The sequence below is a fragment of the Pelobates fuscus genome, chromosome 5 (assembly GCF_036172605.1).
Source record: "Pelobates fuscus isolate aPelFus1 chromosome 5, aPelFus1.pri, whole genome shotgun sequence".
Taxonomy (NCBI): Eukaryota; Metazoa; Chordata; class Amphibia; order Anura; family Pelobatidae; genus Pelobates; species Pelobates fuscus.
In genome coordinates, this window is record NC_086321.1 from 188255898 (window position 1) to 188267778 (window position 11881).

The window sequence follows — 11881 nt, forward strand, 5'->3', positions numbered from 1 at the left end:
TTGTCCCAGGGCCGTCTATAATATGAATAGGATCCTGGGCAAAGCATTTTCTTGGGCCCCTTGGGCCCTGCCCCCCCCCCCCATTACGCCCAACCCCCAATCAAACTGACAGACATACTGACACACACACACACGCAGACAGACATTTTAAAACATTCGCAGATATATACTGACACATACATACACTGACACACAAATATACTGGAAAACATATTGACACACATTCTGACATACTGATACACACACAGAAACACATACATACATACATACACACACAGACACATACACTGACAGATATACTGACACAGACACATACACTGACAGGCGTATTGACATACACAGACATACTGACATACACACACACACTGAGACATACTGACATAGAAACATAGAAACATAGAAACATAGAATGTGACGGCAGATAAGAACCATTCGGCCCATCTAGTCTGCCCAGTTTTCTAAATACTTTCATTATTCCCTGGCATTATATTATAGTTAGGATAGCCTTATGCCTATCCCACGCATGCTTAAACTCCTTTACTGTGTTAACCTCTACCACTTCAGCTGGAAGGCTATTCCATGCATCCACTACCCTCTCAGTAAAGTACTTCCTGATATTATTTTTAAACCTTTGTCCTTCTAATTTTAGACTATGTCCTCTGGTTGTGGTAGTTTTTCTTCTTTTAAATATAGTCTCCTCCTTTACTGTGTTGATTCCCTTTATGTATTTAAATGTTTCTATCATATCCCCCCTGTCTCGTCTTTCCTCCAAGCTATACATGTTAAGATCCTTTAACCTTTCCTGGTAAGTTTTATCCTGCAATCCATGAACAAGTTTAGTAGCCCTTTTTTGAACTCTCTCTAAGGTATCAATATCCTTCTGAAGATATGGTCTCCAGTACTGTGTACAGTACTCCAAGTGAGGTCTCACCAGTGTTCTGTTCAATGGCATGAGCACTTCCCTCTTTCTACTGCTAATACCTCTCCCTATACAACCAAGCATTCTGCTAGCATTTCCTGCTGCTCTATTACATTGTCTGCCTACCTTTAAGTCCTCAGAAATAATCACCCCTAAATCCCTTTCCTCAGATGTTGAGGTTAGGACTCTATCAAATATTCTGTACTCTGCCCTTGGGTTTTTACGTCCAAGATGCATTATCTTGCACTTATCCACATTAAATGTCAGTTGCCACAACTCTGACCATTTTTCTAGTTTACCTAAATCATTTGCCATTTGGCTTATCCCTCCTGGAACATCAACCCTGTTACATATCTTAGTATCATCCGCAAAAAGACACACCTTACCATCAAGACCTTCTGCAATATCACTAATAAAAATATTAAAGAGAATGGGTCCAAGTACAGATCCCTGAGGTACCCCACTGGTGACAAGCCCAAGCTTCGAATATACTCCATTGACTAAAACCCTCTGTTGCCTGTCACTCAGCCACTGCCTTACCCATTCAACAATATTGGAATCCAAACTCAAAGATTGCAGTTTATTGATAAGCCTTCTATGTGCAACAGTGTCAAAAGCCTTACTGAAATCTAGGTAAGCAATGTCTACTGCACCACCCTTATCTATAATTTTAGTTACCCAATCAAAAAAATCAATAAGATTAGTTTGGCATGATCTCCCTGAAGTAAACCCATGTTGTCTCTGATCTTGAAATCCATGTGTTTTTAGATGTTCAACAATCCTATCCTTTAACATGGTTTCCATCACTTTCCCCACTACTGAAGTAAGGCTTACTGGCCTATAGTTGCCCGACTCCTCCCTATTACCTTTCTTGTGAATGGGCACAACATTCGCTAACTTCCAATCTTCTGGGACTACTCCTGTTAACAATGATTGGTTAAATAAATCTGTTAATGGTTTTGCTAGTACACCACTAAGCTCTTTTAATAGCTTTGGGTGTATTCCATCAGGTCCCATTGACTTATTTGTCTTTACTTTTGACAGTTGAAATAGAACCTCTTCCTCTGTAAACTCACGTGTAATAAATGACTCATTTATATACACACACAGTAGGTCTGTGTGTGTGTTAGTATGTCTGTGTGTGTGTGTGTGTGTGTTAGTATGTCTGTGTGTGTATGTCAGTATGTCTGTGTGTTTTAGTATTTCTGTGTGTGTATGCCAGTATGTTTGTGTGTGTATATGTCTGTGTGTGTGTATGTCAGTATGTCTGTGTGTGTGTATGTCAGTGTGTCTGTGTGTGTGTATGTCAGTATGTCTGTGTGTGTGTCAGTTTCTGTGTGTATGTCCATTATGTCTGTCATACTGACATACACACACAGAGACATACTGACATACACACACACAGACATAGTAACACACACAGACATACTGACATACACACACAGACATACTAACACACACACACACACACAGACATACTGACATACACACACAGACATACTGACACACACACACACACACACACACTGACACACACAAACACAGACAGGCATATGCACACACAAACAAACTGACACACACACAGAGACATACTGACACACACACACACACAGATACTGACACACACACAGACATACTGACATACACACACAAACATACTGTCACACACACCCAGAGACATACTGACACACACACACACACACACACACACAGACATACTGACACACACACAGAGAGACATACTGACATACACACACACAGAGACATACATTTAGCCACCCTCCAGGTTCTTACCTTTTTATGGAGGGTGGTTTCCCTGGGGTCTAGTGGCAGGCTGAGGCAGTTGGGAGTTATCTTGAAGAACTCCCCTCCTCCCTGCCTTCCTCCTCCTGCGCGGCTATTATCTCCGGTGGGAGAAAGTGACGCGTGGCACTCACTTACTCCCAGCCGGTACAGGAAGGGGCCCGGTCGCGCTGTTTAAGGGTCACAGCGCCCGACCAGGCCCCTGCTGACACATGGTCACCGGGTGGCCCTTAGTGCATGTGCCACCCCGGTGGCCTCCTTAGTTGGCAGGCCGATGCGGCTCTGTGCAGCCGCACCGCCGGGTACATGGGGGCTGCTGAAATTGCGGGGCCCACGGGGCAGCTGCTCTGGGGCCCCCAAGGAGCAACTGGGCCCAGGGCAGCTGCCCCATTTGCCCCGCGCTAAAGACGGCCCTGACTTGTCCCATTGGTCTTCTTTTTTTCCCTTGTACAGAAATAACCTTCTCTATCATATCCAGTGACATCCCTCACATTTTTCACCTATTTAAAATGTATCCCTTCATCCTCTCCAACTTGCCTCTTCCCTTATTGGTCACTCTAAGTCACCTGACATTATTTCTTCTTTTATCACATTGACCTAACCCATCTACTCATTATGCCCAGTGACCATTACCTGTTGTTCTCCCTGTTTCCAATATATACTAGAAGGAGTACTACTGGTTTTATTTTTTAACATGCAAATTACTTACTATATAATGAATGTGCTGATAGATGACTTTGCTATATAGACTAGCCTTTCCCAATACTATATTCAAGGTACACCAATGATTCAATTTGTGTTAGTATTATCATTGTAATAGAATTGGGAAATGTCTAAAACTGGACTGTTTATGTGAATTGAAGGAGCGATTGGGAACTACTGTTTTAAATAATTTGGAATAAATGTATGCTGGATAAACATGCAAACATTAATAAGCATGTTAAATAGTTATACCAATTTACTGAAAATGTGTAGTACTGCATTCAACTAATAGTTCTTAAACATATATCCACATAAACAAGTAGATTTACAATGATGGTGCACTATGTGGTGATGGTGTTAAGGAGTATTAAAAAGCAGATGGCTGGATGGATCTATTTTTTACACTAAATTGATAGATGTGGTTTCGAATGGAACCACCCCACCCCCACCCTAAAAAAAAATGCAAGTCTGCACCTTAAAACTGTGACACAATTATTTCAGCCACATTGAACATCAGCGCCTCCATGAAACATGCATTCATTTAGAGCTGTGATAGTCTTATTTCTATGTGAGTACTGCTATTTATTTAACTGGCTGTAGAATTTGGTAACAAATGTTTAGTGGATATATTTCTAGGGGCTCTGAAAATGTAAATATTTATACAGCTACCTGGATATATTTTACTCAAAATGTTTTCATTTACAGGTGTTTAGCTGTAAGATCTACTTTTTGACATATGTTTGTATATTTCAGGTACATCTTGCAGTTCAAATATTATCCAGCCACCCCTGGTGGAAGTCTTTGCAGGAGGAGACTTGAACCTCACTTGTGACCACCCTTCTCTTAGCACTTCTGATTATATCCACTGGTACAGAATGACGCCTGGACAAACTCCCAAATTCCTAATTAGTGGATACAAACATATTTCAATTGCTGAGCCATACAAAATTGTGTTTGCTGAAAACAGAAAATCCAGTGTTCTACTATTGCAGAACATCAGACCTGAGCAGAGTGCAGTGTATCTCTGTGCTTCAATTGACACAGTGATACAGGAAAACTCACAGCCTGTACAGCAAGCGTTCTGAGATCAGAAAGACATCTGACTCACATTCATTTCCAGACTACTTAAAATCTTAGATGCATTATTTTATAATGAACAAAGTGTACATAAATCACGCCAACAAATCTGTATAGAGCTAAAACTCAGAAAACAATTTTAAAATTATTTGTTCTTCAATAATATCAATATTATTGATATTAGCAAACACAATTATTTTGAAACAATCAAGCAAACAATTTTTAACAAACATACAAACTAAACGAAAGCAATACATACTTTAAAAAAGTATTTAATAAACATGTATAAACCTACTATAAACTTGGTCAGCACGCCTCACAGCTAAGGCAGTTTATTAAACCACTGACTTCTCCCTGTTACCCGCCTCTCACCCACCCACGTGGGTTTCACATGCACTAGCATTAGCCATGCATAAGAAACTATGTGTATGTTCATGACTTTTAAAACCATAAGAGAAAAGAATGTAAGTTCTATATTGGTGGAGTGCTTAATAAATTTCATCTAAATAAAACAATTATCCAATAAAGTGTTTTTACATGCAGTTCTGTACAAGTCCACACACATAGTGTTCGATTTATGTGCAAACAAATATCTTAATGGTTAGTATTAATATATTATCTAAAATGCTTATGGTGCCGAATAAAAAGGTTTGTGTCACTTTTAATTATATTTTTTAAATTGTGTTACATACTTTATACCTTTTCCACCTACAATTATTACTCAAATCCCTGTTTAGTGTTGATAAAAACCTTTTTTTTTTTTTTTTTTTAAAAAGCATGGAAAATAATAATGCAGACAGCTATAAAAGGAAAAGAATGTTTTAAATTGATTAAATGTCCACTCACAAAAGAGAAGCCAGAGATGTGTCTAGCTAGTTATGGCTTTGGACTCTTTCATGTGGGGACTCTTTCCCTTCTTTGGAGATTTCCTTTCTTGTATGTTATGGGCAATATATGCAATAAACAAAATTCACATATATATTCAATATGTTAAGATAAAAATGTATAAAATATATAGAAGAGGTATCATACTCACATATAACAGAGCCTCTCTCAGTAGCCTCTATTCCGTAGGCAGGCACCTCTTTTAGGGCAACATTAATGCTTACAAGTACCAGAGAGATCTTGATAAGATTATTATTTTCAGCTTTATTTAAACAAAATATATGACATGCCAAATTTTGTAAAAACAAACATAATCAAGTAACAGTAAATGCAACAAAGATGAAACATTTTTTAGAAAGATTAAAAATGGATTATCCTCATCCAAAACGCTTTTCACCTTGAAGGCTTCCTCAGTCAGTAATAGTTTCCTTGAAAATCCATTGTATTTGTTAATGAAATAAACAGATTAAGATAGATTGAGAGATAGATTAGGAGATTGATCTAATGTTGGCTCAATGTGACGGCCTCAAAATTAAATTATGGTAATATAATATAGTGGTACATGTGGTATAGTAATATCATAATTGCCTGTTGAGACCATCGCATTAAAACGACCTTAGAACCCATTTCCTTTAACATGTTTATTTCATATTTTTTCATTTCATATTAAAAATGTTATGTCCCTGTAACGGATGTTTCTGCTTTCCAAAAATATTTCCATAGTGCAAGCATTAACTTCTTAAAATGATGTCAGAAGCCATAGAATAGAGTTATGATGTTAAACATTATGGAATGTATAAATTAAAAACGTTTAAGGTATAAGTGTGTGGATTCATTACTTGCCCAATAGCAATTACAATACGCTGTAAGGGTTAAAGTGCTGTAGTGTTCACAACAAAACTGTCCATTGAATAAACAGGCACATGTGGTAAGTACACAGCTGGTTTGAAAGCTTTAGGCCAAAACAATGATGATGAAAACAAGTTAGTTTTCTTCTAAAGAGGGAGATTCCAGGTACCAAAACAACTTTAACGTAGTGAAATGTCACTGCAACTCACTGTTAAGTGAAAGGTCTCATGTATATGTTATAGTATATTTAGCTACAGATTAATACATTTGTGCATTTACAATAAATATGCATACTGAAATGTGTAAACAACTGGTCACATATACTGAAGCAATTTGATTTATGTATGCATCTTTCAATTTATTATGTGAATAACATTTTAATGGAACATTAAATAAACATGACATTTTAATATGAACCTCCTTTCAATCCAGTGGCTTCAAACCTGTCAATTTCCTCTGTTCAAATTCCTTGCTCAAATTTATGTTCTCATTCATTTCTTATTATATTATAATCTATCCTTTCAGTTCTTTCATCATCACTTATTTATCACACCCACACCTCCATGATGTCTTTACTTTTATTTTATTTTTGCCCTGCTGCTGAAATAAACGTCATTGTCACATCCAGCTAGTCAAATCATAAATTCCTGAAATCACACCTGTTTACAAATATAATTATTCAGCTTCTTCTTCTAATTCTGCAGCTGCCCCTCACTCATCAGTCTCGTTCAGTCAAAATCATCTTCATCTTTCCTCTCTTTTTAGCATTGTCCCGAGCACTTTACCCATTGAACCCACTATGTACATGTCCTTATGACAGTTTCCATGGTATACTATTTTCTTTCCATTTCTTGCATTGATGTTCACTTTAATGGGTTACTCCAAACATCATAACCACTTTAGTGATTTGAAGTTGTCCTGGTGTCTGGAGTCTTTATATACAGAATTTCACTAGAAAATGGTACAGATATGAAGATATAGTCCTTTGGTACCAGAGGTGTAACTCCGTGTCTTTTAGCATCACTTAGTATTTAGTATCCAGAAGAGAACAAGAGTTCTGGGCTGACTAATTTATTTCTTTGCATATTGGATGTCTGTTGTTAGCTTGCACAGCATGCTGGTGATAGTTGATCAATCGTGGCACAGCACCATTCATAACACCTAAGTTTTCCCCTGTTCCCTGTCTCCCTGACATCCCTACCACTCTGAAAGCAGCGGAAACTACTGTCGGAGCAGCCAGTGTGGCTGAATATGCTCATGGAGTCCATCAGGTGGCTGATACACTTAGGGTTACCAAATGGTTATTGCAGAACAGGAGCCCAGTCAGGCACAGTGGTCTTTTAACAGTGCGACTGGGTCTCTGTAGTATCAACGTTGCTGGGAGAAAGTTAAAGTAGTTCACATACACACACTTAACACAGATACACACACACTGACACAGATACATACACATTGACACACAAATACACCCATTGATATACACACTCACTGACACATACACATACACACACACGCATACACACACAAACACACACAAACATAAATAGAAGCACACATATACTTTTTATATTGGTATCTTCCCTCCTGCCTCCTGCTAACATACATTTTGTGTGAGAATGGCATCCAACTGATGCTGGCTGAGTTTGATTGGAGTGTGGGGCTGGAGCTGGCTCTCTCCATGCTCCACACAGTGAGTGATGCATGAGAGTTTTTTTGTGTGTGTATCTGCATGTCAGTGTGTGTATGTGTCCGTGAGTATATTTGTGCGTCAATGTGTATGTGTCTGTGTCAAGTGTGTGTATGTGTCAGTATGTTTATCTGTGTGTCAAGGTGTATGCATGTGTTAGTGTGTGTATCTGAGTGTGTGTGCGCATGTGTCAGTGTGTATTTGTGTGTTGGGGTCTTGTATGTGTCAATGTGTATTTCTTTGTGTCAGGGTCTGTGTATATGTCGGTATGTGTAACTGAGTGTCAGTGTGTATCTGAATGTGTGTGTTTATGTGTTAGTGAGTTTATATGTGTGTATATGTATGTGTGTATCTCTCTAAGTATGTATGTATGTGCAATCAAACACCAACACAACATGCAAACGCACTCCTTCAAACATACACAAACATTATATATAAACACACTAGGGATCAACCGATTATCGGTTTTACCGATATAATCGGACGATATTCGGTATTTTCGGCAATATCGGTATCGGCCAATAGGGATACCGATATTGCCGATAATACCTCTCAGGACCGCCAGGCTCATTACAAGCCCGGCGGTCCTGGGGAAAGCGGGCAGCAAGCGTTTACTCACCCCCCAGCAGCTCCTCCAGCTCCCCAGTGTAAATCTCGCGGGACCCGCGGCCAGCTATGACGGCCGCGGGTCTCGCGAGATTTACACTGGGGAGCTGGAGGAGCTGCTGGGAGGTGAGTAAACGCTTGCTGCCCATCCCCCCCCCCCCCACAGCTAAGCCAATGCCACTGACTGGACCCCCCTCCCTGGCAAGGCAACAAACAGGGAGGGGGGACAACAAAAAATAAATAATAATAATGAAACATATAAAAAAAATATTAATTTAATATAAAAAAAATGTTTTAATAAAAATGCCCCCTCACACACACACACTCTATTATTATACACATACACTACACAAACACACTGTGTATATAATTCAGTGTGTTTGTATAGTGTGTGTATAATGCAGTGTGTTTGTATAGTGTGTGTATAATGCAGTGTGTTTGTATAGTGTGTGTGTATAATAATGCAGTGTGTGTTTGTATAGTGTGTGTTTGTATAGACACACACTGCATTATATACACACACTATACAAACATACACTGCATTATATACACACACACTATACAAACACACTGCATTATACACACACTATACAAACACACTGCATTATATAAACACTGCATTATATACACAGTGTGTTTGTGTAGTGTGTTTATATAATTCAGTGTGTGTTTGTGTAGTGTGTTTATATAATTCAGTGTGTGTGTGTAGTGTGTTTATATAATGCACACTACACACACTCTGCATTCTATACATACACTATACAAACACACACACTCTGCATTATATAAACACACTACATTCACTATACACACACTACACAAATACACACACTCTGCATTCCTTATATACACACTACACAAACACACACACTTTGCATTTAGTATATACAGCATTCACTTTACGCACACTACCCACACACTACACAAACACACTAGACAAATACACACTACATCCACTACACAAACACACACAGCATCCACAACACAAACACACACTGCATCCACAACACTCACACTACACAAACACACTGCATCCACTACACACACACTGCATCCACTACACACACACACTGCATCCACTACACACACACTAAACAAACACTGCATCCCCTACACACACACTACACAAACATACACAGCTCCCCTGTCTAAACACACTGCATCCACTACACGTGGCATGTATATTTTGTGCATTTACCTTTAGAAACAGTTTTTATTTTCCAAAATGGTAAATGTACAGAATATCGGCAAATTATATCGGCTATCGGCCTGAAAGTTCACAGAATATCAGTATCGGTATCGGCTCTAAAAAATCAATATCGGTCGATCCCTAAAACACACCACTGCATTCAAACACCAACACTAAACACAAAAGCACTCCTGCATATTAAAGCCAACACTACATATAAAAACACCCCTGCATTCAATTCTAAACACAACACACAAGTACACTACTGTATTTCAAAGGCAACAATACATACAAATACATGCACCCACATACTCTATACAAAAAACATGCTTGCATTCAAACACACAAACACTGCTCACAAATACAATCCTGAAAGGATGGGCAAATGGTAAGTATCTAGTGGGCAATGCATTGTCCAAGTTCAACACATTTGGATCTACCTTTTGGCCATTATTTTGCTAAATGGGGGTCCTCTCTGCATTAGTTTTGCTACTGCACTCTGGCTATCCTTTTTTTTTTTTTTTTTTTATCTTTGAAGGGGTGACTAGGGTAGTTCTAAATCACCAGAGTAGTATACAACCATGTTATTTGTAATCAAAAACAGTATTTTATTAAAAGTTTTAGTTTTACTGAAGTTATCATTTAATTGCTCAATAATCAATATGTTGATTAATGACTCTAGTCAGTGGCATACTAATGGGGGAGGAGGGTCTGGGATTTTGTGAAGGGGAGGGGCATGAATTTTATGTAAGGGGGGTGAAGGGTTTTTGTGAATGCTGGGTGCAGGAGTTTAAATATTATTGAAAACATTACCAAAACATGTGGGTGAGGGGCCTAACACATGATCTGCACCAGGTGCAAAATGCTCTAGGTACGCCCCTGACTGTAATGGTACTAATCTACGTGAAACACCTAATATTTATGTGCTTTCTACTAATGATGAGTTAGAATACAGGTAGCTAGCTTTTCTGTTAGTGTTCACTAGGTGGTGATAGTGTTAAACAGATGACTGCAATGTTCCTCTTTTGACACACAATCTGTGGGTGTGTTTATCCATGACAAACAAAAACACTGCATACTTAAGCCAGACCCATTTAGCCTTAGACATGTCACCAAACATGATCCCTTTAGGAGCTGTGATAATATTAATTCTCTGTAAGTCCCACTGGCTATAGAACACAGCTGTGTGTGTTATTATTTTATTACAATGTTTGTGGTGAATATCTTTCCAGGGATTTAAAAGTAACTGTTGACATCTGCATTACATGTATGTATTAATGTACTTTGTTTTATTCATGTGATTTCTAAAAAAAATGTCTTTATGTTTTAGGTTCATCTTGCAGTTCAAATATTATGCAGAAACCCAATGAGGATGTTTTAGCAGGAGAAGATGTTAACCTCACCTGCGAACACCCCTTTCTTACTACTGGTGACTATATTCACTGGTACAAAATGATCCCTGGTCAGGGACTCAGATTCCTAATTAGTGGATTCCAGCTAATTGCAAACACTGAATATAAACTAGTATTTGCTGAAGACAGAAAGTCCAGCGTTCTCCTTATGCAGAACATCAGACCTGAGCAGAGTGCAGTGTATCTCTGTGCTTCAAGTGACACAGTGCTACAGACAAACTCACAGCCTGTATAATATGTGATCTAGTGATAGCTGAGAGAAATCTTACTCATAACTCTGAATTGTATTCTTTTTTTATTTGTCTTTTCAAACAGTTTTTCTTGATAAATATTTATAAAATATAACAATATAATTTTTGAAAACAAACAAGTAATGGACATAGTACAATTAAGGAAAATAAATATAAAAAAGTAGAACAAAAATAAAATAAAAATGAAATAAAATAAAATTAAAAATATATATATAAAAGTATAAATGAAAAGAAGGGTGGAAGGATCAATCATTTTTGTTGATAGTAAAAATAGATATGTAATGTTTATACTATTTGTCAATACCTCACGTGATTTATTTCTTACAGTAGGTAATACAGATAAGTCACTCCAAACATTCAATACATTATACAAAGTATTAATAATTCATATATTATTCATCACTGCTTTCTTCTCTTAGCCCATTTATATAAAGCATGGGTAAAGTTACACTAATTTTACCAATAACCCAAATATCTATTCTCTATATAATTAGTTGCGGT

At 37.9% G+C, this 11881-nt stretch overlaps 1 gene segment (V, D, J or C); it reads left to right on the forward strand.

Moving 5' to 3' along the window:
* The first annotated feature begins 10833 nt into the window (after positions 1 to 10833).
* LOC134612703 (T cell receptor alpha variable 4-like) lies at positions 10834 to 11406 on the forward strand. The segment is given in 2 exon segments: positions 10834 to 10872; positions 11048 to 11406. Coding segments are annotated over 2 exon segments (354 nt in total).
* The last annotated feature ends 475 nt before the right edge of the window (positions 11407 to 11881 follow it).